The sequence below is a fragment of the Manis javanica genome, chromosome 10, assembly GCF_040802235.1.
Source record: "Manis javanica isolate MJ-LG chromosome 10, MJ_LKY, whole genome shotgun sequence".
NCBI lineage: Eukaryota > Metazoa > Chordata > Mammalia > Pholidota > Manidae > Manis > Manis javanica.
This window is the reverse complement of record NC_133165.1, coordinates 63,675,394-63,703,120: the sequence shown is the minus strand read 5'-3', so window position 1 is coordinate 63,703,120 and position 27,727 is coordinate 63,675,394. Positions and strand designations below refer to the sequence as shown.

At 36.0% G+C, this 27,727-nt stretch overlaps 1 protein-coding gene across 1 annotated transcript; it reads left to right on the top strand.

The window, feature by feature from the left end:
- Nucleotides 1–1,580: 1,580 nt before the first annotated feature.
- TMBIM4 (transmembrane BAX inhibitor motif containing 4) lies at nucleotides 1,581–26,094 on the top strand. Its single transcript, XM_017674020.3, has 7 exons — nucleotides 1,581–1,795; nucleotides 14,199–14,307; nucleotides 14,726–14,831; nucleotides 17,854–17,887; nucleotides 19,858–19,975; nucleotides 25,117–25,162; nucleotides 25,831–26,094. Exons 1-7 carry the CDS (start codon nucleotides 1,699–1,701, stop codon nucleotides 26,035–26,037), a joined length of 717 nt encoding a protein of 238 aa, XP_017529509.1. The 5' UTR covers nucleotides 1,581–1,698; the 3' UTR covers nucleotides 26,038–26,094.
- Nucleotides 26,095–27,727: the final 1,633 nt, after the last annotated feature.

The following is a 27,727-nucleotide window of genomic DNA, read 5'->3' as shown; positions in this document are numbered from 1 at the left end:
ACCATATGATTTCACTTATTTGTGGAATATAAAAACAAAGCAAAATAGAATGTACAAAACAGCAGTAGGCTCATAGACACTGAGCAGTAATTAGTGCTTACCATGGAGGAGGGGTTGGAGTGGGGTGGGGGCAAAGTGAGGGGGATAAGGGGGCACAAAAATTCTCAATCATAATATAAAATGGTCACAGAAATAGTAGTACAGCATGGAGCATATAGTCAATGATTATGTAACATCTTTCTATGTTGACAGTAATTGCACTAGTCGGGGTGAGGATTTAATAATATGGGTAACTGTTGGTTCACTCTGTTGTATATTCGAAACCAATTTAAGATAGCATATCAATGATACTTCAGTTAAAAATGTACACGTTTATTTTAAAAGAACAAATTAAAGCACCACCTTTGTTTTCTTAGTGCAGGAGCTGACTGTATACATTGTATAAACACATATAATTGACCATGTCTCTCTCTGTATCTACACGTTAATAAGTTGTATATCACTGTTATTTGGAAGCTCTTCTCTTTTTGTTCCCAGTTTTTCCTTTTTGTTTATGTCATTTAAAGGACTTGATAGTTTTCGTTAATGAATATTCTATGGGCAAAATAAAAAAAATTGTGGGTTCCTAGTTCAACTCCAATTTGCCTTTGATAATAAATTATATTATTATGACTTTATATTAATTTGAGTAATATGCTTATAAAATGACTCTACAATAATAAAAGATAAGCTTATTTTGCTCATTTTTATGGGAGTTTAGTTCTTTTGACAAAATCTCTCAATAACATCAAACTTAAAGATGTAGTTTCAGAATAGACAGTCCCACAGCTATTCTGAGTTCCACCTACTAATTGTTTTGAGTGTTATAAAGTGGAGACTAGGCCAATGTGGGTATATCAAAATAAACTCACCAAAAAAATTTCAAGGGACCCTGGAATGATATTACTTTGGGTTTATTTACACCTCACCTTTGCAGTGAAAAGGCAGCAATATCTTACTTGCCACCATCATTTCTTTTAGAGTAATACAATATCCCCTCTTCCCTGCCTTTGGTCATGACACTCGCCCATGTATTCTCCATTTGGGGTACAGTGATGTGGCCTTTGTTTATCTACCCAGCCTTGCTCTTTGCCATCTGAGCTTACCCCCCCACACCCCATCCCACATACACTGGACCCTTGAGGCCCTACTTAACGTCGCTGCACTGTTCTGTTGGCTCTTACTCATCTTGCAGGATTAAGCATTCTCTCATTCAGAAAACTTGGTTTATAGAAAGTGTTCAATAAATTGAGGGATTATCAATACTAGTATAATTAAAAGTGTCTCTCCGGTGTGATTATTGAAGGAGTATATGAATAAGATGGATATTAGTTGAATGGATGGGAATGGGACTTCGCTTTTTTCTTTAGGAACTCTCCATGTCTGGGGGTTTAAAAAGCTTGCTCAGGAAAATCTGAGGAAAGTTTCACTTCGGATGACGCCTAGAATGTAATTCGTTTTCCCTTCCACGGACCTACAGCAATCTCCTTTTTCCCAGCCCAGTTGGACTTCCGAGGCGGACTCATCGATGAGGTGGCCTCCGCTCCGCCGAGGCAGCTCGGCTGGTCGGGGCTGGCCGGCTTCATCCCGGAAGTGGCGGGAGTCGTGGAGTCAGCGCACGCCCCTAAGGCCGGGGGAGTTGGGGGTTCGGTTAGCGCCATGGCCGACTCTGACCCCCGTTACCCGCGCTCCTCCGTCGAGGACGACTTCAACTATGGCAGCTGCGTGGCCTCCGCCAGCTTGCACATCCGCATGGGTACGCGTCCCGGTCTCAGCCGCCGCCCCGGCCGCCCTCGCCAGCCCCCGGGGGGCGGACTTGGGCCTCAGGGAGAGCGCCCTCCGGGACAGGGCTCGGGGAAGAGCGCCGGTCCTCTGGGCTTCGAGGGAAGGCCCTTCTGGCCCCCGGGCCGGGGCTCGGAGCAGGGCGCCGCCGCCGGAGCGGGGAGGAAGGAGCTCCTTTCTGCAGGGCTTGGGTGCGAGCCCGCTCCGGGCGCCGGTGGGGGGTCTGAACCGGAGCCGTGCTGCTGCGACCTTGTCTTCTTCGGTGTAGAAAGGGGCAGAGGAAAATGTCAGCAGCTTAAGTTGGCACCTTTCTATGGAAAGAAAGGTTACTTTTTTCCAGTGAAAATAAGTTTATTGTTTGATCATTGTGACGTACACCTGAATGGAGTTACCAGCTTGGTTGTTTTAGGTTTAGGAGGTGTGAATGCGTTTCTAGGTTCTGCCTGTGTTCTTTGCTGGATTTTAAGTTTGGCGAGGGAAGGGACCTTATCTATCTTATTCACTATTTTCTCACTGCAGGACCTAGAACTCAAAATAGGTTTGAGTATTATTGAGGCAGCTGCTGGAAAAGGAAGCTTCGAAGGTCAATTAACATATTTTCCGGGCGCACGCATGTTGTAGCTTGTGTCAGAATGGCCCTTGTAAGGCTGAATAATATTCCATTGTATGTGTAAACCACATTTTGTTTATCTGTTGGTGGATTGCTTCTACTTAATCGTGAATAAGCTGCTATAAACATGGCTGTTCAAATACCTCTGTGGGGCCCTGCTCTGAAATTGCTGGATCCTGTGTATGTTAGTGCAGAATCTTAGTTTTCACCCCGAGTTGGGAAAAATCCAGTTTTTCTTGTGTTTCTCCTTTACCTCACACACAGGACATTTCAGACAGTTCTGATCCTGTAAAGTGTGGTGGTTTCTCCCCCACATCAGACAGTTTTTCACACCATAGAGTGTCCTACAATTTAGCTCAATTCTCGTTTCATACATATGATTTACGAAAGCGCTCCCATTCTGTGAGTTGACTTTTCACTCTGTTGTGTCCTTCGTTGCACGGTTTTAAAATTTGATGCAGTGCAATTTATTTTTACTTTTGTTGCCTGTCCTTTTAGTGTCATATTCAAGAAATCATTGTTAAGTCTGAAGCTCTTCCTGTTTTTTCTAAGTTATATAGTTTTAGGTCTTATGTTTGGGTCTTTGATTCATGTTGACTTAATTTTTGTATATGATTCCCAGCACCATTTGTTGAAGAGACTGTCCTTTCTCCATAATGGTCTTGGCAACCCTTGTTGAAAATCATTTGACCGGATGTGTACGGGTTTATTTCCGGGTCTCTTCAGTTCCATTATTTCACATGTCTGTCTTTACATCAATACCACACTGTTTTGATTAGTCTAGCTTTTTATTTTTTTTGGTATAATTAATCTACAGTTACATGAGGAACATTATGTTTACTAGACTCCCCCCATCACCAAGTCCCCCCCACAAACCCCATTACACTGTCCATCAGCGTAGTAAGATGCTGTAGAATCTATTTGTCTTCTCTGTGTTGCACAGCCCTCCCCGTGCCCCCTCCTCCCTACATTATACATGCTGTTCGTAATACCCCCTTTGCCCCCCCCATCCCTCGCTTCCCACCCATCCTCCCCAGTCCCTTTCCCTTTGGTAACTGTTAGTCCATTCTTGGGTTCTGTGTTTATGCTGTTGTTTTGTTCCTTCAGTTTTTTCTTTGTTCTTATACTCCACATATGAGTGAAATCATTTGGTACTTGTCTTTCTCTGCCTGGCTTATTTCACTGAGCATAATACCCTCTAGCTCCATCCATGTTGTTGCAAATGGTAGGATTTGTTTTCTTCTTATGGCTGAATAATACTCCATTGTGTATATGTACCACATCTTCTTTATCCATTCTTTTCTTTCTTTTTAATTTTTTTTAATTTTGTGATTAGTCTAGCTTTGTAATGAGCTTTGAAATCAGAAAGTGTGAGACCTCAGGCTTTGGTGTTCTTTTTCAACATTGTTTGGCTATTTGGGGTCCTTTGAGATTCCATGTTCCATTGCTATTTCTGCAAAAAATGCCATTAGGATTTTGATAGGGATTGTATTATATCTGTAGATAACTTTGTATAGTATAGACATCTTAACGATATTAAGTCCTTTAATCTCTGATCATGAGATGTCATTTACTTGGGTCTTTCATTTCTTTGAGCAGTGTTCTGTAGCTTTCAGGGGACAGTTCTTTTGCTTTATTGGCTAGATTTATTTCTAAGTAGTTCATTCCTTTTGATGCTTTTGTACATTGTTAGTATTTAAAAACACAACTGACTTTTGCATTTTTTTTTAATTTTGCAACTTTTTGAATTCACTTCTTAGTTTTAACAGTTTGTGGAACCTTTAGGGTGTTCTATTTATAAGATCATGTGTGTGAGCAGAAATAATTTACTTCTTTCTTTCCATTTTGGATTTAAAAATGTTTTCTTCTTGCCCAATTGCTCTGGCTAGGAATTCCAGTACTGTGTTGAAAAGCATGTAAAAGCAGGAATCTTTATCTTTTTCCTGATCTTGTAGGAAAAGCTCTAAGTTTTTCACTGTGGAGTATGATAGCTGTTGGTTTATCATATATGGCCCTTATTATATTGACATAGTTATCTCTTATTCCCAATTTATTGAGTGTTTTTATCATGACTAGTTGAATTTTGACAAATGCTTTTTCTGTATCAATTGAAATGATGTGTGGGTTTTCTTTTTCCCTCCTCACTTTTTATATATGGTGTATTATATTGATTTTTTTTGTGTTGAACCATCCTTGCATTATTGGAATAAATCCCACTTGGTCATGGTATATAATCCTTTCAATCTGCTGTTGAATTCTTCTTCCTAGTATTTTGTTGAGGATTTTTGCATCAGTATCCACCAAGGATATTGGTCTGTAGTTTATTTTCTTGTAGTGTCTTTAGGTTTGGTACTTGGGTAGTATTGGGTCACAGGATGAGTCTGAAAGTATTTCCTCTTCAGTTTTTGGGAAAATTTTGAGGAGGATTGGTTTTAAAACTCAGCTTTATAGTAGGTACTCTCAAATTCCATCCATCTGTAAAGTGGACAGTGACAGTGTAAAGCATTAGGGCAATTAAAAACTGGTTCTGTAGGTCCTGGGAGTGGATTAGAACTCCTGGCTATGTCCTGGATACCAGAGGGAGAATGAGGGCCTCTCTTGATCCCAAAAGTGATAAAGAGAATGAGTCACTCAGGAAAGGACAGTGATAGAAAATGGTAACCATTGCAGGAAATTAAATTTCTGTTGAGGTGGTATTGGGTATGTGAATAGAAGACATTCATTAGAGAAATCTTGTTGAGTCAAGGTACTGCCACTAAAAAAACATTTGAGTCATTAATATTTGATAAGTAAACAATATCATTTCTTAAAAGCAATCCCTTTTTATTACATGTAAAGTAAGGGAGGAAAAAAAGTTTTTGGAAGTCACAGTTGCTGTCCTTAAAGCATTAGTTAGGTTGGTTAGTAGCCAAACTAATCCCCGACAGCAACTCAGTGAAATTCTAAAGTGTCAAGTCTAGAGGGAGTTTAGGGAAGGAAGTGAGTGTGTGGAAGAAATAATCTAGGAAAGCTTCAGAGAGGAAGTGGAATCCCAATGGATTTGAATGGTTGGGTTTGAATGTACGAATGCTAAAAATTTAATGTTATTGTCCCTAGAATTACAATCCCTATTACAAACATATATATTTTATAGAAAACTAAGTTTCAAAACTTGTCTAAAATAACCTAGTTCTTAAAATAGCAGTAGACTCATAGACCAGTCACTGAGAACTGACTGGTGGTTACCATGGGGGAAGGGTTGGGGTGGGTGGGTAGAGAGGTTGAGAGGGATAAAGTGGCACAAAAACTCTCAGTTATAAGTTTGTCATGGGATAGTAGTGTAGCATGCAGGATATAGACAGTGATACTGTAATATCTTTCTATGTTGACAAATAGTAACAGCACTAATTGCGCTGAGGATTTAATAATACGGTTAACTGTTGAACCACTGTGTTGTACGCATGAAACCAATGTAAGATTGTATATCAATGATACTTCAATTAAAAAAAATCTAGTTATTTTTAATGGGTTGGGGGTGTGGGAAGGGAACTAGAAACCAGGTTTTATCATCCCTAAGAAAGACAGCTCTTTCCACATATCAGCTTATCAAGAGTGTTTTTAAGGAAAGAATTAGTCTTAAACTTGATTTACTTCTTGATTTATTTGTATGTGTTACAGTAGACCACCAGTCACTTCTTGATTTACTTGTATGTGTTACATCCCTATAACAATGTTGATTGAATACCAGAAACTCAATCGATATTTGTTCATTGTGAATACTTAAATTATGCAGGAGCATTTTACTTAGGAGCCTTGGTAATATGAGCTGGTAACTAAGCTGACTACATATGTATTAAAAACAAAGTGGTTCTCATTGTTTCTGTTCCTTTACTAATTAAAAGACAAAACTAAAATGCCCCAAACTTTTTAAAGCAAATTAAGCTTGTTTTTTTTTTCCTTAAAGCAAATTAAGCTGGCCAACCTAATCCCTTACATTTCTGACTTCCAAACCTTTTTTCTCAGTACCTTTTTATGCAATAAAAAGCGGTTGCTTTAAAGATGTAATGTGTGTATTTTGGGGAAACTACTTGGAATATTATGCATCTAAAATGTCAAGGCTCATTGGCAAAAAACAATCATGAAGCTACAAAAAAATTATGTGAGAATGAATTTCTGAGTACTGCCTCTATCTTGAGCACTTTAGTGCCAATTAAGCTAGTTTATGTAACTAGCTGTAATAAAGATATATGCAAGATGCCTATTAAACTAGTCTTAATATGCTATATTTTTGAAAAACTAAAACGTACTATTTTGTAGACTTAGAAGCACATTATAGATGATACACATTGTTTTCTGCAACTTTGCATTTTCACTTAATGTAGTTTATATTTTAAAATTAGTCATACATATAACTTTATCACATTCTTTTTAACTACAGTTGTCTTCCATGGGATGTATGCACCATAATTTATTTAACCATGTCCTCTTGATGGATAGTGAGGTTGTTACTTTTCTTTCATTTTATTCCTACAAATAGTGCCTTCGGGAACATCCTTCATATCTTTGTGAATTTGTCCATGTATTGCTCTAGGATAAATTTTTAGAAGTGAAATTATAGGGTTAAAGAGTATGTGCATTTTAACTTTACTGATGTCATCAACTAACTGCCAGAGAATCTGTACCTGTTGACTTTCCAGCAAACAATATATGAGGGTGCCATTTTGCAAGCTCACCAACAGTAACATCAAACGTTTAAATATTTGGCAATGTGGTAGATCATGGATTGGCAAACAGTTTCAACAGAAAGCCAAATAGTTATTTTCAGCTTTGTGGAGCTATAATGTCTCTATTCCAACTAAACTCTGCTGTTGTAGTACAAAAGCTGCTGTAGAGGATACATAAATGTGAGAGTGTAGCTGTGCCCAATAAGACTTTCCTTAGAATATCAGGTGGCAGGCTGGATTTGGACCATGGCCCATAGTTTACTAACTCTTGTGATGGGTTAAAAATGTCATCTTGTTTTAATTTGCATTTCTTTAGCTATGTGAGTGAAGGTAAGCATTTTTCTACATTTGCAAAACTTTAATGGGCCCTGTTATGATATTAGGGATATAGCAGTGACCAGACAATATTTCAGTACTCAAGAGTTGTTAATTGAGCCATAGCAGTCAGACAACACAAAGAGTTAAAAGGCATCCTAATGGTAAGGAAGAAGTTAAACTGTCACTATTTACAGATAACATGATATTATACATAGAAAACCTTAAAGAATCTGCCAAAAAACTGTTAGAAATAATAACTGAATTCAGCAAAGTTGCAGTATACAAAATTAATACACAGAAATCTGTTGCATTCCTATATACTAAAAATGAGCCAGAAGAAAAAGAAATCAGAAACCAGAAATACAATTGCTTCAAAAAGAATAAAATACCTAGGAATAAACCTAACCCAGGAGGTGAAAGACCTGTACTCTGAAAACAGCAAGATGCGCATGAGAGATATTAAAAAAGATGCCAATAAATGGAAATCTATCCTGTGCTCATGGATAGGAAGAATTAATATTGTTAAAATAGCCATCCTGCCCAAAGCAATTTACAGATCAATGTAATCCATATCAAAATTCCAATAACAGTCTTCAATGAAGTAGAACAAATAGTTCTAAAAATCATATGGAACCACAAAAGAACCTGAATAGCCAAAGCAATCTTGAGAAGAAAGAATAAAGCTGGGGGGATTACACTCCCTGACTTCAAACTCTAAAGCTACTGTAATCAAAATAATTTGGTACCAGCACAAGGACAGACCCACAGATCAATGGAACAGAATACAGAGAGCCTAGATATAAACCCATGCATATGTGGCCAATTAATATATGATAAAGAAGCCATGAATAAACAGTGGGGAAAAGACAACTTCTTCAAAACTGGTATTGGGAAAACTGGACAATTATATGTAAGAGAATGAAACTAGATTATTGTCTTAACTCCATACACAAAGGAAACTCGAAATGGATCAAAGATCTGAATGTAAGGCATGAAACCATAAAACTCTTGGGAAAAAACAGGCAAAATCTCTTGAATATAAGCATGAGAAATTTTTTCCTGGACACATCTTGAGCAAGGGAAACAACATAAAAAATGAAAACTGGGACTACATCAAAAACTAAAAAGCTTCTGTACAGCAAGGAAACCATTGGCAGGACAAAAAGGCATCCTATAGTATGGGAGAATATATTCATAAATGACTCATCTGATAAGGGGTTAACATCCAAAATAGATAAAGAACTCATGCCTCAACATCAAAAAAAAAAAAAAACCTGCTTAAAAAATGGGTGGGGGACCTGAATAGACATTTCTCCAAAAAGAAATACAAATGGCCAACAGGTACATGAAAAGCAGCTCCATATCACTATTCATCATAGAAATGCAGATCAAAACCACAATGAAGTATCACCTCACACCAGTTAGGGTGGCCAATATCCAACAGACAAGAAAGAACAAATGCTGGTGAGGATGCAGAGAAATAGGAACCCTCTACACTGTTGGTGGGAATGTAAGTTGGTACAACTGCTGTGGAAAGCAGTATGGAGGTTCCTCAAAAAACTAAATATAGAAATATCATTTGACCCAGTAATTCTACTCCTAGGAATTTACCTGAAGAAAACAAAATCCTTGATTCAAAAAGATACATGTGCCCCTGTTTATTGCTGCACTATTTGCAATAGTCAAGATAGGGAAGCAGCGTGTCCATCAATAGGTGAATGGATAAAGAAGATGTGATCCATATACACAATGGAATATTATTCAGCCATAAAAAGAAAAGAAATCCTGCTATTTGCAACAACATGGATGGATCTAGAGGGTAAAATGCTCAGTGAAATAAGCCAGGTGGAGAATGCCAAATACCATATTATTTCACTTATTTGTGGAATATAAAAACATAGCAAAGAGAAGTGACTAGTGGTCACCAAGGGGGAGGGCTTGGAGCAGGTACAGCAGGGAGGAGGAGGGGGATAAAAGGGCACAATAATTCGTAATCATAAGTTGGTCTCAGGAGCTGCTGAACCACTGTGATGTACATTTGAAACCAACATAAGATTGTATATTAATGATACTTTAATTAAAAAAAAAGAAAAAAAAACCCCAATCCCTCTGTTACAATATGGAACTTCAAAATTGGTTTGTACTTCTATGGCAGGTGGGTAGTCATCCATGGCTTCATAAAAATCAACCATGAAGTACTTGATTTGCTCCCTGTTGTTAAATTCAGTAGCCAAATCCTCATGGCTGCATTTGCTTTCAACAGGAAGTTCATATTAAAAACCCTGTGTTACCAAAAAAGAAATATTGCTTTATTAAAAAATCACCCCCAAATGCAGTACTTTAAAATAAAAAAGTTATTTTCTCACAGTTTCTAGAGTCAGGAACCTGGGAGAGGCTTAGCTAGATGGTTCTGGCTGAGGGTCTCCCATCAGATTCCTCTCAAGATGTGGGCTGGGGCTGCAATCAGCTGAAGGCTTGACTGGGCTGGACTTCCAGGAAATCTCACTCATGTGGATGTTGATACAAGGCTTCTTTGCCACATGACCCTCTCCATGGGCTGCTGGACTCCTTATGGCCTGGTGACTGGCTTCCCTCTGAGCAAGCAATCCATGAGAGAGGACAAAGAAGCCACAGTGTCTTTTATGACCTAGTCATGGTAACTATACACACCATCACATCTCTTTTATTCTATTCATTAGAAGCAAGTCATTAAGTCCAGTCCACAGTCAAGAGGCAGTGGTTTAGGATCCTACTTTTGAAGGTGTCACATAATTTAGAGGCATATTTTAAACCACCACACTTCTCTCTGGTCACAATTTTTTCTGTTTCCCATATGTAACTTCTAAAAGTCTTACCCATTATAGCATCAGCTCAAAATTCAGAATCTTGTCATGTAATTCAAATCCAGGTGTAGCTGAAGCTTGTTGGGTGTAAGTTTCTTAAGTAGAGCTCCTGAGTACATTTCCTCTCGAAGACTTTGGAGATAAAGAACAAATTATCTGTAACCATGCATCCAACATCTATCAGTAGGAAAGGCAGAGTTTGGTGGTATTTTGCCAACAGAATTCTTCAAAAAGCTCTGTGGGTCTCCTATGATTCTTATTGAGGTTCAGTGCATTAGATAAAAGCTACATCCAAAAATATCTTAAGAGTGTGAGATGTAGTTGAGACTGCTGAGTTGACTATTTCCTAAAGCTTCTCAGAAACCTTAATTAGGTTTTTCTGAGGTACAGTGTTGGACATTTGTGAAGTTTTAAAAAAGGAGTTTACAATCACATCCTTTTTCTCTTGTATTTTAGTAGAAGCAGCAGGAAGCCAGCAAGTACCATCAGTGCTTTGTCTGGAAATCTTAGTTTGACCACCTACCTCATTTGGCACATTTTTTACTCTCCATTTCCCATAGGTGACAGTGTTGCTAATTTTCTTGCCAGTACATAATGATTTTCTTTCCTCCAGTTTCTTTGATATTTTTCTTACTTTCCTTTAAGCCCTTACCCACAGCCTCTTGAAAGGCATTATCCTCTTACAGTTTCTTTAAGGCCTTTCACCTCAAAAGAACTACCAGGTTCCACCCCTACCTGATTCTAAAGCCTCTTCCATATTTTAGGTTTTTGTTATGGCAGCACTGTACTTCCAGGTACCAAAGCCTATATTAGTTCTCTATTGCCATGTAACAAAACTAACCCTAAACTTAGTGGCTTGAGTAAATTTGTATTATCAGTTTTTAAGGACCAGGTGGCTGGCCAATTCTAGCTCAGGGTTTGTCATAGGTTTTAATGAAAATGTTGTTTGGGGCTATGGTCATCTGAAGGCTTGGCTGGTGCTGAAGGATATGCTACACATCACTGTTAGCAGAAGGCCTGTGTTTCTCACTGGCTGTTGGTGGGAGACCTCACTTTCTCACCACAAGGATCTCTCCACAAGACTTCTTGAGCTTCCCCATAACACTGGCAGCTGGCTTTTCCTAGAGCACTCATTTTTAGTGAGGGAAGTATTGCCTCCCAGGTAAAAACTGGTTCTTGAGGTGGAAGGCAAAAGAATCGCAGCTGTTAAAATGGTTTATAGCCTTCCAAAGAGCTGTGGTGCATAAACAGATGTACAGTATCTGTGGTGTTAAAATACGCTGGAGGTGCTATTAGGAAAAAAATCCCCAGAAGGTCCCTAGGTGGGCAATAATAAAAAAAAGGTTGGAAAACACCATCCTAATGTGAGTGATGTAAGAAAAATTGCCCTGTATTGCCATTAAAAAAAATTGATATATAATTGACAGGTATTGCCTTTTATGATTTAGTCTTAGAAATAACACACCCTATCTCTTCTGCCTTACTTGTTAGAAGTGAGTCATTTGAAGGGAATGTCAGAAAATTGTGGACATCTTTTAAACTAGCATTCCATGTAAAGAAGGATAAGGGCATTCCGGGCAGAGGAAACAGCAAGGGCTGCCCATAAGCAGGAAGGACTTGGTATGTTGGGGTAACAGCTAGTTGTCGGTAAAGCATAGTGAGGAAAAGGCAGAGCAGTGCAAGAAGAGATTGGGAAGGTCCTATATCATGTAGGGCCTTGAAGGCCCCATAAAAGCTTTTACATTTTATTCTAAGACTAAATGAAACCATTAAAAATATTTAAGCTGGGAGTCACATTGAAAGGGTTTACTTTACAAAAAGATCACTGACAACTGTGTGGGAGGGGACTGGGACAATAGGTGGGACAAGAGTGAAAGCATGGAGACCAGTTAGAAGCCACACATTAGTCCAGGTGACAGAGGTAGCAGAGGAGGCAAGATGGACGTGGCATACTTGCAAGTGGAAGCCACAGTGGTAGGTGATGGATTATGGAAAGCGAGGGGATCTGAGATGCCTCCTGACATGGATGTTGGTGCTGGATACTGATAGGTGGATTTGGGTAGAAATGAAGAGTTCCTGTTTTTTCCATGGTAAGTTTGAGTAGAAAGGGGAGAGATAGAAATAGAAAGGGAGAAATTAGGATTTAAAAAATGAAGACGTATTGCTGTTTGGCCTGTATTCTTTTCACATTGGATCTTTTATTTTTTTCCTGTAAGCCGTGATGTGTACCTTTAGTCACTCTTTATATTAGTCATTCAAAAGGTCCCATTTTTAGAGAGTGTAGAAAAGTTGTAATCTAGAATACTTGCATAAAGAGTATTTTTATAATAAATTTATTGCCTTAGCATAGGTTTCTCTAAAATGTTTTTCTATTACAAAAGTAATAAATATTTACTGGTGATACATAGAAAACAGATTAGCAAAGAATTGAACATGAAAGTCATTCTCAGTCATACTGCCCAGAGAAAACCATTACTAACATCTTTGTGTATATTCTGCCAGTCTTACTATATTTGCACTTGTGCATACACACACACACACACACACACACACACACACACACACACACACACACGCAGTAATGTATTCTTTTCTCTGCTTCTGTGAAAAAAGTAGAAGTGACCTCCCAAAGCATACAGACATCAGGGCCTTTTTAAGAAAATATGTTGTAGATCTGCTGTGGAGATGAGCAATATTTATTTCCTTTTTTGTGCAAGATACCTACTTAGGCCTAGGCCAAAATACAACTGATATTCACTGTTACTATGAGTCATTGGTTAAATTACATACTCAGTAAAACCTGTTTAGGACATAAAGAAAAACTCACTGTATATTTTGGAAAGAATACCAGAGGGAAACACAGATTAAGACTTAATTTGGGGGCATTTTAAGGATTACAATTTTAGTATTTATGAAAATTCCCTTTTTATTTTTTCAATTTTTTATTATTTATTTTTTAAATTTTTATTAAGGTATCATTGATATATACTCTTATGAAGGTTTCACATGAAAAACAATGTGGTTATTACATTCACCCATATTATCAAGTACCCCCCATACCCCATTGAAGTCACATTCCCTTATTCTTATAGTTATTTTATTACTTGATATTTTGCTGACATGCCATCAGAGCACTTCATTCTTCCTTGGGAAGTCAGATCTTTAGTAGGAATTCTTTCCAGAGGGAACATTTATCATATAAGCATTGTCATGAGCGGCGAAGACAATACCTTTTGTTGACTAAAAGTCATTCAAAAATGTTTCTATTACTTGCCTAAGCAGAGTATTCTGCAGAAGTTATGTGGCTCCATTATTTTTTCAGAATAATACCTTTTATCTTCCTTGACTGGCAAGATTCACTTTTCATTAATTCAATATAAATTTAAAACAAGTAAAATTTAATGACTATTTTGTCCCATTCACTTAGTTGGGTGTTAGGAGTATGTAAATAATTAAGGTATGCTCCCTATTATTGGGGAGCTTTTTAGTCTTTATAGCTAATGGGAGTGAAGGACAATAGACTTATCAATTATAAAATAAAGTGATTAGAAGTATGTTTACAGTCCCTTGGGAATATGAGAGAGCATTTAATTCAGACTGGGGAACTGAGAAAGGCTGAGTCGTGTAAGATGATTAGCAGTTAGTCAAGGGTCAGTGAAGACAGAGGATGTTACTGTCAATATGTATACATAGAGGAGGTGGGAACTGTTAATGTTTTGTTTCTGAAGCTGGTGGTGAGTTGGTTTTAGTTAGTTTGTTTTAGTTACAGATTACATTATTTGGATTAAGATTTAAGAGAATACATGTGAAAATTTAATGTTTCTAAAAAGAAATTTCATCTTGCAGTTCTATGATAGGTTCTTAAGAAAATTGTCAGTCATGTGTAATTTTTTTCTCTTTCAGCCTTTCTAAGAAAAGTCTACAGCATCCTTTCCGTGCAAGTTCTCTTAACTACAGTGACATCTATTTTGTTTTTATACTTTGAGTCTGTACGGACATTTGTGCATGAAAGGTAAGGTAACAGGATGATTCTGAATCATTTCAGCCACTGCATATGATCAGAAGGGCATATTATAAGCATATTTTTTGTATTAACTTTTGAGGTTAGAATGTAAAAAAGGTTCATTATTAACTCTTATTTTGATAAGGAAAATGCTCCATAATATGGGATTTACCTCTGAACTTTAGACCTTACAGTTTTGTAGGGTTAAACACTCATCTATCTTTTTTGTCCTCTTCTTCTCCCCATCTCACACTCCTCAAATTTTCCAAATGGAAAAATAATTTCTTTTGACAGTTTGGTATGGGTCATTTCAGGTTTTTTCCCCTATACCTTCATAAACACATAAATTAGATAAATTTTGTTAAATTGTGTAATATGTTTATATCATTTTTTAACTTGAAAATGCTTTTAATTTTATGTCTTTCAGTCCTGCCTTAATTTTGGTGTTTGCTCTTGGATCTTTGGGTTTGATTTTAGCATTGACTTTAAACAGACATAAGCATCCCCTTAACCTGTACCTGCTTTTTGGATTTGTGAGTACTTTGACAATATCTGTTCCTATTACACTTATTACTGAGTGTAAAATTTATTTATTTGAATGCATATACATATATAACAGAAGTGGGACAAAATTAATGAGCTTTTTAAAAATATGAGTAAAATTACTTGTAATTTCTAGTCTTCTGGAGATTTTAACCTTTGTCAGTTCCAAAGTTGTCTGTCGAAATTATGCTGTAGTCCGAAAAATAATGAGTTGGTGTTACATGACTCGGCTTTGTGACTATCCAGTTATGATAGTTGGCTGGGCATGTTAGCCTTTCTGTACAAAGTTTTCTTAAATGTAAAATGAAAACTAGATTATTCCTGTGATACTTTCTATCCCTATACTCTGTGATTTCTTGGGAAAAAATTATATTGTGGCCTTTATTTCACAGACCTTAAACTGATATGTTTATGATTAATTCCTCACAGTTAACACTGTTCTTTTAAAGAACCATTTGCTCAACTGATGTGTTTTACTGTCTTGTTTCAAATTATAGTTGGAGTAACTCAACTTTAAGTCATGTTTGTTGAGATATTTGTGAAAACTAAAAACTAAATTACTTACAAAAACTCAATATGAAACTTGACCAAAATGAGTTGGTAATGCTCAAGTTATGTATTTTAAAAATTACTTTTCCTATACTCATATCTAGTATGACTTTGGGTTCTGATTTAAAAACTTACTTCAGAACATTTGAAACTCATATTAAGAATATTTATAGTCAAGTAAGAGTGAAATGCTATTTACCAGATTAAGTGCTTTTAAACTGAAGAGAGTTTGTGAATTCTGGAAACAAGTTTATGTTAGTATGATGAAAGAAAAGCTCATGACTTTAGAATTACAGCAAAAGTTATTCATGTAAATCTTAGGCTGTTTTGTTTGTCAGGTATCAGTACTCTAACCCAAGTTATCTCAAATAGCTGGGAGTTTTAAGGATATAAGAGCTTAGGAACCCACCAGCCCAAATCCAGCAGGACTCAAGAAGAAAAAGAACTAGAGGAAGGTTCTAGAAATGGTACTACTGTAGGAAATTCAGCAGCAAGAATTTGTGGTCTCCTCTCTTTTTCCATTACATCTTTTCTCTACCTTACAGCTGTCCTTACACATAGTTTTCCCCTTTGCTATTATCTTAAGTGTTTATGTGGCCCATTGTGGGCCCTCATAGAGTTCATGAACCTTTTAGTTTTAGCTCCTGCTGCCATTTCTTCATTCTATGAGTTTAGATTCCTAAATGAGAAAGAATCTGATTGCCACAGCTCACATCCTGGAATGTTAGCCAATATATGGGTTAGCAGCTAACTCCTGTACCAATCACCTGTGTCCTAGAAGAGACGGAGGAGATACAAAAAGAAACATGTCATGTGTAGTTCCTCTTCAACTCTATAAATAGTCAGCTTCCTTTTGGAAAGACTTTGATTGATTTCTATATGGGACGAGAGTGTGGACTAACTTGTGCCAAGCAGGGAGATAAGAGCATCAGCCAAATGCTTATGGGCAAGATGGTGACTTACTGCTGTAACTGTTGATCATGCTCATAGCTAAAAATGGTTTAACAAGTAAGAAGGCATGTGCAGTGAATTTCAGACTACTCAGAGGCCCCTGATACTAGGGTACTTTGTCCTCCTCCACCAAAATAAGAAAGGAGATGTACCTTACCTTGCCTTAGGAGGCACACATTCATGTGTGTATGTATCTATCTGTACACATTTAAAAGGGTTGGCATTAAGTTTCCTAATCTTATCTTCTCTTATTTATACTGTCATGTTTTCTACAGATAATTGAGTATGGGGTAGGATTTCTTACCTAAATTAATGTCACAAATATCAAGAATGTACAGGCATGTTGCCCAGAAAAATATATTTCTATCATCTTTTGCTACGACCTCCCCAACACTTATAACATTATAACAAAGTGGCTTTACGGAGTACATATCTATGTACAATTTCTAATACCATTTTTGCTAAGGTTCTGAGGTCTTGATTTCAGTAGGGGTGGGTTATTGGGAGTGCTTCTTCCAGGAGTATGGTGTATAGCCACTGCTGTTAGCTAATGGTTTTGCCTCTATGAAGTGGTCTATCAGATAGTTTATAAGATCTAACTAGTGTAAGCATATAAAACAACATAAAGATATGTAATTAAGAAGGCAGAGAAGCTAGAGGATAAAGCTCAATATCCCTAAATATTTTATTTATATTAAGAGTTAGCTACTTGTCACATGGCTTTCAGCAATGACAAAATCATAATGGTTTAAACAAGATGGTTTATATCTTTTTCAAGTAAAAATCTGAACGACTATTAGTGAAGTTATCAGTGATCCAGGCACCTGCTATGGGTAAGGCTTTCCTCAAGTGTTGTGTGTATAAGATATGCACCACCATCCAAATGTTTCAAAAAAAAGAAGAATAGAAAGGGGAGAGCAAGTCTCTTTACTCTTTCAAGTTGTACATCTCTCTAGTCACATTCTATTGGTTAGAAAGATGTAGCTGCTGGGGAGGCCGAAAATGTAATGTACAAACTGAACAGCTATGTGTCCAGGTAAAAATTCTGTTACTAGGGAAGAAAGAGAATAAATATTGGGAGACAAAGTTTCAAGACTGCCGCCATATCAAGGTACTTCCTAAATATTTTGTTCTTCCTATGTTTGTGTAAGATACTGAGATTTTTATAAATGTGCATAAGACTTTCAATTTCATTTTGATTTACATTATAGAGAATGATAAAAGTAGAATTTTTATATTATTTCTGTAATCTTCCTGTTACAGATATGAAAAACTAGTTAGAGTTTAAGGGATGATGGGATCACAATTAGAATCTAAATATTCTTACTCAATACACTGAGGTCTTTTCATTATAGTGTGCTTATTATCTGTCCCATATAGTTCACAAGGCTGCTCTGAAGCTAAAATGAGAAAATGCATATGGAATCACAATGAACTCCTAGAAACTAGAACATACATACGACAGCAGTATAAATCTGATGTGCATTTATGTAATTTGTTTCCTTTTCTTAGACACTGTTGGAAGCTCTGACTGTGGCCTTTGTTGGTAAGCCATAAATGTGCTTCTGTATGTTACATTTTTTAACGTGGATAAATCTTTTGGGTAAAAAGGTGTTTGGGGCTAAAGCTTAACCTTATGGAATGTCATATTTCAAAAACATGGTATAGGTTGAAGAATTTTAAAAATATAAGTAAAAGTTAAATGTCTATACATAGTTCAGCTGAGCTTAGAGGCTGCAGAAAAGAATTAGGAAAACAATAGGAATGGAGGACAATATTCATTTGAGTTTGTCCACTTATAAAAATAAGACAACCATAGCTAATGTAAAGGGATCTCTGAGGTAACATGTTTGTTGAACTGGTAACATATGTTTGGAGCCATATCCTTTCATCACAGCCCTCTTGAGTTGCCGGCATTGAACTATGCTTTATTGTTATACCCTCATATTTTGTCAAATGGCACTACAAAGAAACAGTGGTAATTTTTGCTCTTTATTTGATGTTACGTATGTGTTTAAGAGAATGTGTATCCTGTGTAATGCCCCAAGTAAAAAATTTCATGATCTATTAACAATAGAAATTCTGGTTGTCTCAAAATGGTTTACCTAGAGTACCAAAAAGGTCAGAATTAACTGTTAAGTCTCAGTAACAGTACGTTTTTAATCCTTATGGTTAATATATCTCTTCCTATTTTGTCATTACAGTTTTTAACCTTTCTATGCCATCTGTATGTCTATTGAATCTATATATTATTTGGTAATCCACCTCTTCCTTTTATAAAATAATCAGTATATAAGCAAATAATAGTAACTATCCAAAAAATAGGATTGAAATTTCTCAACATTGAAAGGAAATATTATTAATATTTACTTATTAGTGTTATTAACTATTAATATTACTTACTGTTAATGTTATCAAGTCCATCTCTGCCCTTCCCAGCTCTCACTATTTGTAAAGGATGTAGGAGAGAGACATACTCTAGGGTTTTTGGAGTTGGGGATAGAAATACATAGATGGGCTAATTTGAGAACATCATTTTTCTCAGAAATTATCTCTTTTTACACCTAATCTAATACTGAAATTACTGACAAGAAGCAAAATTGATTTCATGTTATCTTTTTTGTGTTCTCCTTCCTAATCCAGTAATGACATAGAGAAATTCCAATAATGTAGCATTTAAGAATAGAAAGAACTTGGGTTAACTAATCCCTGAAAAATTAAAAATGACTTAAATGGTTTTGGGTTCAAAGCACTTAACTTCCTTTAGAGAGGTTATAATTCTGCATTCTCTTAAAATGTTAAGCATTTGTATTACAATAGCCATAGTCAACCCAGATGGCCATTCTAAAGTTACAGAAGGGAATCTGGTATATGTTCACTGACCTCCCCCCACTCCAATAATTTACTCCAAGGTAATGAAGATTTGGATGTAAAGCATTTAGTGGTTGGTTTCTGTCCTCTGCAAGGTCAGTGGATGGCAGGCAACCCTGGACAGCCTCAGTACTTTTCTTGCACAGTTTCTTTGATTTGGGCTGATGAACTGGGTGTGCACTTAGCCAGGTGACTGCTAGAAATGCTGCTGCTGTACAGGAATTCCCAGTGGCCACAGGACCCAGAATTATCCCTGTTGATATTTAAGCCATAATGGACAATCACCACAGATGGTGATAAACTACAACTGGCACAGGGATAAGTGAGAGGCATTCCACCATATCCCCCAAACTCCTAACTGGCTAGCTGTGTAATCTCTCTCCAGTCATTTCTTTAACTTTGTAATAATATGACCCCTTTAGTTTTATGAATGAATTTTTAGAATCTGTTAATTGCATTATGGTTGTGGTTTTACTCTACCAATATTCAAGATTGAATAAGAAATCTATTCATAATTGTTTTTATTGGAAAGTAGTACAGGAGAATATAAAATATTTATTAAATGCCATAAAAAGCTTTTATATTATGTCTATATGCATTTTTAGTATTTTTATGATTTTTACGATATATTTTGTAATTTTACAGTTACTTTCTATGATGTCTATGTTATTCTGCAAGCTTTTATACTGACTACTGCTGTATTTCTTGGTTTGACTGTGTATACTCTACAATCTAAGAAGGACTTCAGCAAATTTGGAGCAGGGTAAGTTGTATATTCATAGCTCTCATATCTTTATAAGTAGTTTTGAGAGAAGTGCTATGCTGCTAGCCTTGGATACTGCCTTTTAAAATGGAGGGTAAGAAGATATCATCTCTTTGAGTACTAAGGCCAGGCCCTACTTTCGCTGGACATACAAGGAGAAGGAAGGTGACTTTTGAGTCATTTGCTTCCCTCTATATTGAAAGGGAAGTGAATGCCAAAAATAACTAGCTTTCTAGAGAGGCTAGGTTTATATGCTTTATGAGTGATACGGAATTTACCTAAATTATTTAGATCTTTGTCTTAACATAAATGTTACTTAGACCCATCTACATCTTTGTGACAAAAGCAAGATAAATGACCCAGATGTTGGAGATGTCTATATGAACTTTAAAACCTGCCTGATCCCTCTACTTACCCTGTATCCTTCAAACTAATAAATATACAGAATGGTCCTTTTTATATTAGGCTAATGGTACTGTGTTGCCCTCACCTGGTAAGAATGCCCACCTCTTTTCTAAGGTCATTAGTAGCATTCTGTTGGCACCTAATCAACCACCCATTTTCTGTTCTTTTTCCTGTTACAACACTAAAAATTTACAAAAGTTTACTCTTGCAAAACTTTTTCTTTTTTTTTTAGTAATCCAGATTACCAGAAATCCTTATTGAGATAATGTAGTTGGTCAGCCCAACACTGACAGTTGTGCAGGATACTTGAATTGTTGTATTAGAATGGAGTTTGATTCAGTGAGAGATGTTTTTTTTCCATTTCCTGTTTTATGTATATGGGGGGGTGGGGTCTGTTGCATATATACTTGTGTGGTATATATGATGAAAGATTTGCTCTCTGTTGCTTCTTCCCATCCCAGTCTCCAACTCTGCCCCTCCCTTCCATCCATTCTAGTACAGTCTCTAGAACTCCTATTCTGATAAACAATCTCACCTATATATCAGTTCATAATATATTCTTTCTTCATGTCAGTGGAAACTTGATTCCTCCCTGAGAAAGACTCCTCTAGCTGCTCATTCTCCCATACTCTATATAGTTTGCAGTGGTGGGAGTTAGTGATGAAAACTGTTCCAATCCCCTAGCACCACTTTCATCATTCCTTCAGTGTGTAGGAAATCCACTGCCTTAAGGTTTATGCTGTCTAGCTATGCACATCCTGCTCTTACTGATTATTGTCACTGATTCCTTTTTTGGTCAAGCCTTCTTTATTCTTTAAAGACTTTAGCATTGAACCACACATTAGGCCCATCCATCACCTTAGTTTCTCAATATATCTGGACTCTTCTATGTTGGTAACTTTAATCTCCTTGCCATGGCTACATTGTGGACCTTGTCATCACTAGGGATTGTTCCACTGCTGAAATCTTAAATGCCAGTGTACCGCTTTCTTCAATCTTTTATCCTTCTAGCTATCTCATTTCTTTAATCCCATGACACCTATCTACTATGTCTTCTTCAGGGACTGTTATTGCTGTAATGAACTGTCCTTCATCTCAGACTTAGGAGTCATGTCTTCTAATGGCATCCTTGAAATTGTGTGAGTAAGGCTAACTTACTAGCTGGCAAGTAGGGTAAAATCTCAGATGCTGTACTTAGTTAGTTCTTAGTACCACTGTTCCCATACTTCTTGGTACAGAACCCTTGGAGTTTCCTTAGGGTTTTAGTATCAAAATGCAAGTCCTGAGTTCTTTTCAATCCTGAAGGATCTAGACTGTAAGGTGGCATGATACTTAATTCTAATTTAGGTATGCCAGATGTATGCTGAGAGATTCTGTGACCATTCCAGCAAGAGAACAGAATTGAAATCTCACCATGCCACCATTCTCACCAAATGGGATTCTATTACTCTGTATATTTAATTTCTGATTTAACTCTATTATTAAAGAACACACTCTGTATGATTTCAGTCCATTTGCATTTTTTGAGATTCATTTTATGATATCTTAGTAAATGTTCTCTGTGTATTAGAAGAGAATGTATGTTTTGCTGATGGATGAGTGATAAATGTCAATTTGGTGAAGTTGGTTGATGTTGTTCATGCTTAGTAATACTCTGCCTGTTTGTTCTACCAATTAATGTGAAAGTGGTATTGAAATGTACAATTAAAAGGATGTATTGGTTCTCCTATCAGTTCTAGAAATTTTGTTTCATGTTATTTTGAAGCTGTTTTTAGGTGCAAAATCTTTAGGATTGCTATATCCTCTTGATGACCTCATTATTATTATGTAGGGGGATTATATCTGCTAATATTCTGGGCTTAAAATCTACTTTGTTAATATATACCCTGGCTGTCTTTTGGTTGTGTTAGCATGATATATCTTTTTCCATCCTTTTATTTTTTAGCTTGTATCTTTATAGTTAAAATGGTTCTCTTGTAGGCCATATATTGTTGGACCTTGCTTTTTTATCCAATCTGGCCATTTCTGCTATTAATTGGAGTGTTTAGACCATTTATATTTCATATGAGTTTAAGTTGGGTTTGTTTTCTTTCTCTTTGTCCCATCTGTTCTGTGTTCCTTTTTCCCTCTTTTCCCTCCTTCTTTTGGATTATCTGATCTCATTTATCTTCTTTATTGGTTATTAGCTATAGTGCTTTTAAATAGATGCTGCTGTAAGCTTTACAGTATACATCTTTAAGTCATCTTAGTTCACCTTCAAATAACATACCACTTCATGTATAGTACACTTGTATCTCCTCTCCCCTACCCTTGTGCTATTGTTGCCATAACTTTTAGTTCCATGTGTATAAACTTCATAATATTATTATTTTTGCTCTGAACATTAAATTCTCTCTTGAAGAGATTTAAACAATAGGTAGTCTTTTATGTTCACCAACACATTTACCATTTCTGTTGTTCTCAGTTTCTTTGTGTAGATCCAGATTCCCATCAATTATTTTCCTTTTCCCTAAGGATTTCCTTTTAGCATTTCTTATAGTGTTGGTCTGTTGGGCTCAACTTTTGTATATCTAAAAAAAATCTTTATTCTACCTTTGTTTTTGAAAGTTATTTTTTGCTAGTATAGGATTCTAGGTCTGAGGGCTTTTTCTTGCTTTCAGTGCTTTAAGGATGTCACTGTACTCTATTCTGGCTTGTGTAGTTTCTGACAAGAAGTTTGCTGTCTTTATTATCTTTGTTGTTCTGTACATGACTTTTATCCCCTACCTACCTTTAACATTTTCTCAGTAATTTTCAATAATTTTATTATAATTTGATTATTTGGGGTGTGTGTGTTTGCATGTGTGTGTGTTTTTGCATGTTATTTCTGCTTGGGTCTGTCAGTTTAAACTTTTCATCAAATTTGGAATATTTTCAGTCATTATTTCTTCCAACATTTTTATGTACCCACTTCTTTCTCATCTCTGTTGAGACTCCAGGTACATATATGTTAAGCTTCTTGACACTGTCCCACGGTTCACTGATGCTGTTTTGTTTTTCCAGTCTTTTTCTCTCTGTGGTTCATTTTGGTTCATTTCTGTTGTAGTTTTTAAGTTCAGTAATCTTTTCTTTAGTGTCTGATCTGCTGTTCATCTATGGAAATTCAGTTCAGTTTGTGTCTTTTAAAAATGTGTGTGTTCCATTTCTCTACTCATGATGATGCTTCCCTCAATCTCCTTGAATATATGGAATATATTTTTAATGTCATTGTTTACTGATTCTATCATTGTGTCATTTCCGAGTTTGTTTCTTTTGGTTGATTTTCTTCTTACAGGTCCATATTTCGTTGGTTCTTTTGCATGCCTTTATAATTTCTATTGGATGCTGGGCATTGTAAATTTTACATTGTTGGGTGCTGAATTTTAAAATTTTCTTCTCAATTATCTCTGGCTTTGTTCTTCTACTAGGAAGTACTGAAGTTGGTTGGAAGTTGTCTGAACATTTTGAGGCTTGTTTTAAGCTCTGCTGGATTGGTCCAGGACAACTTTTAGTTTAGGATTAATTAGGCTTTGCTGTTGAGACAGTACCCTTCTGAGAAGCCCCATGTCTTAGGAGGTTGTTCCATTCTTCTTGGCAAATGCCAACCATTCTCGACCCTGTGTGAGCTCTAAGGATTGTTCTGCCTGCTTCTCTGTGGTGGTTCCTACCCCAACCTTTGTGACTTCCTCACATTCCTGCATTGATGAATATTCAGCTAGACTCGAGGGGAGCCCTCTATATTACTGCAAGAGCTAGCTAGCTCCTGGAGAAACTCTCTCCTTTCTGGAACTCTGTCCTGTACATTCTAGCCACCTTGGGCTCTCTGACCTCTGAATTCTTGTCTCTTCAACTCAAGGAGACAAGAAAGCTCCACATGGGTTCCTTAGCCTACACTGTGGCCTGGCAACTCTTTCTAGCTAGGTCACTTGTAGAGTTTACCTCCTTTGCTTCCCTTATTTCAGGAATCACTGTCCTTTGGTTCTTATTGTCCAGTGTCTGCAAACTGTTGTTTCATGTTTTCTCTGGTTTTTATTTAAGGATGGAGGGTAAATTTGACCCCTTTACTTCCTTGTGGCCTGAAGCAGCAGATGTTCCCAAGTCTCATATATGAAAACAAAGGGCTGAGTTCTTAGATGTTCTTTGTCATATCATTATACATTATATTATGTATGTATAATTATACTTTATATATGTAAAGGTATGAATGGTAAGTCATAAAATTGTAGCAGTGGCAAATTAAGTTCTATAATACATAAATAAAATAGTCCATTGGGAACTTTAACAGATATGTTCACAGAATTATTTGTTATTATTATTTGGTTTTAAAATGCAGTTACGTTTCATTTGTTCATGTATATATTTTCTAGAAGTTTTATAGATCTCTGAAGTAAAATACTTCTAAAGATGTTTCTGCTTTTTTTATTAGTATTTTTGTTGATATACAACTTGATGTTTCTGCTTTTATCAATACTTTCTTTATGTTCCAATTGAAAACTTTAAAAGTGTTATCTTAAATAGTTTTGTACACCATAAAAACTAATGTTGGATAGCTGTTCATTCAAATTCTGGATATTCTACAGTATTCATTATATGTTTATGAATTCTTACATTTCAATATTCTTTGCCAAATATCAGGATGGATTTATTTCTTCAAACGGGTTTACAAAGTTTTTTGGTAAGGAATAATATTCTAAGTTATTAATATTTTGTTTTTATAGACTATTTGCTGTTCTGTGGATTTTGTGCTTGTCAGGAATCTTGAAGGTAAATTGTTTTAAAATGGTAACTTGAAATATTCTGGCCATATCAATATAAATATATGTTTATATATTAAAAAGATATATGACTTTATATATAAAAGTTATTTACTGCAGAGTTAATATAAAAGTTATTGTTAAGAGTAACTTTTATCATAGGACACTTAGTTATAATTACCTGGAATATTTGTACACAGAATGGTTATAAAATTATCTTTTAAAAAATTAAGGTCTTATGTTAATATCATTGACTGAATTAAAAATGAATTACCTAGGTCTTATGTTTATCAATATCATTGACTGAATTAAAAATGATAGAAGGATGAATTAAAAATGAATTACCTAGAGAAAGGCCCTCACTTGTAATTGCTAACCTCCAAGTAGCACATGTAATTCTGATAAAGAACTATATTTTTAAATTTATATTTGGAATGCTACTGTTTGAAGTCAACTGGCCTATTTCATAGTAAGGATAGCATCTGTTGGTCTGTCCATTCATCTTCTTATCCAACAGAAATGAAGGTGGACCTGCCTTGCCTTTGTCTGCTTTTAACATTTGCTTTGAAAGTTGTGCAGCATTATTTAATCTGTATACAATATATGTGACTTAACAGCAAATAACTTCAATATTCTTAATATTGTTCTTAAGTATAAACTTATTTTAATTTCTTCTAGTTATTTTTTCATAATGAGACAATGGAGTTGGTCTTGGCTGCTGCAGGAGCCCTTCTTTTCTGTGGATTCATCATCTATGACACACACTCCCTGATGCATAGGCTGTCACCTGAGGAGTATGTATTAGCTGCCATCAGCCTCTATTTGGATATCATCAATCTATTCCTGCACCTGTTGCAGTTTTTGGAAGCAGTTAATAAAAAGTGATTGAAAGCAGTATACAGAAACTGATTTACTGAGTAATAAAGTTTGAGATAATAATTAGCTTTTATGATGTTATTTCCTGTGTACTTCTGAGCTCTTACAATTATATAATAGCAATTACAATTATATTAATGTAATACATATATAATTATTAGATTATGTAACAGTAGCATAAATCTTACTGTTTTAATGGTATTGCAGATACCATAAATCCTTGATTTAGAATCTCAGGTAAGAGATATCCAAATTCTATTTTTATGTGCTATATTTGCCATATATAGATTGTTCATTTACAATTCAGAAATAATTTCATGATTAGATTAAGAATATCAAGTTATCTTTGTGTAGTGATTTTATCTAAATTTTCCCTTAAGTAACATTAGGTCTGATTTTAAGTACTTGTCTCCTTACCATTATACAGTATAAATCTCCTTTTTCTAAGGGCTTTTAATTTTAACTTTATTTAGAAAGGAAAACTATTACAGATAAATTCCATAGAGAATTATTCAGTATTAAAATTATATTAAAATATTAATGACATTTAATTATAAAATGATAATTAAAAATTGAAAGTCTGCTTGAAAGTCAGATTTGGCATAATAACTAACATTTTTAGTTTTTTAAAGTTAAGGTTTCTTTTTAAAAATTATAGCAGTATACTAGTGACCAATGACCCTAGTAAATTCTTTCACTGTATTACTTTGTTAGGGCTGCCATAACAAAGTAGCACACAGTGAGTGGCTTAAACAGAAATTAATTTTCTCACAGTTCCGGAGGCTAGAAGTCTGAGTCAGGATGTCAGCAGGGTGGTTTCTTATGAGGTCTCTAGGCTGCTGAGTGGTCATCTTCTCTCAATTTCTCTGTGCCTAAATTTCTTCTTCTTCTAAGGATACCAGTCATTAGTGTCCACCCTAATGACCTCATTTTACCTTAATTGCCTCTTTAAAAAGCTTGTCTCCAAATACAGTTGCATTCTTAGGTGCTGGGGGTTAGGACTTTATGATGGTCTGAATGTTTGTGTCTCCCAAAATTTGAATGTTGAAACCTAATTTCCATTGTGATATGACGAAGTGGGACTTTCGGGATGTACTCAGGTCATGAGCATGGGGCTCTCATGAATAGGATTCGTGTTCTTGTAAACGAGACCTCACAGTGAGCCCTCCCACTTTCTGCCACATGAAGTGACAGTGAAAGACAGTCTCTGAACCAGCCAGGGAAGAGGGCCTTTAGCTAGATGTTGAATCTCTTGGCACCTTGATCTTGGGCTTCCCAGCCTCCAGAAATGTGAGAAATAAATTTCTGTTATTTATGAACTATCTCTTCTCTACTATTTTGTTGTGGCAGCCCAAAAAGACTAAGAAAGACTTTATCGTATGAATTTGGGGGGTACACAATTAGCCTGTAACATTCACTAAGCATCATTTTACATCTATTAAATTGAAATAAGCTACTAGTATAGATTTAACCTCTGGTGTGTTTTAGGTATAAGTTTAACTTAATCATTATCAATTAGTTGTTGAATACCCAATTGAATGATGCTAGACTCAAGTTTAATATAGCATAGTGGGTAAGAGCATTTAAATTGGGAGACTGTGTTGATTATGTGACTCTTGGCAAGTTACTTACCATTTTAGGTCTTTTGCTCATCTTTATAATGGGAATATAAGAAATACCTTATTGGATTGTTACAAGG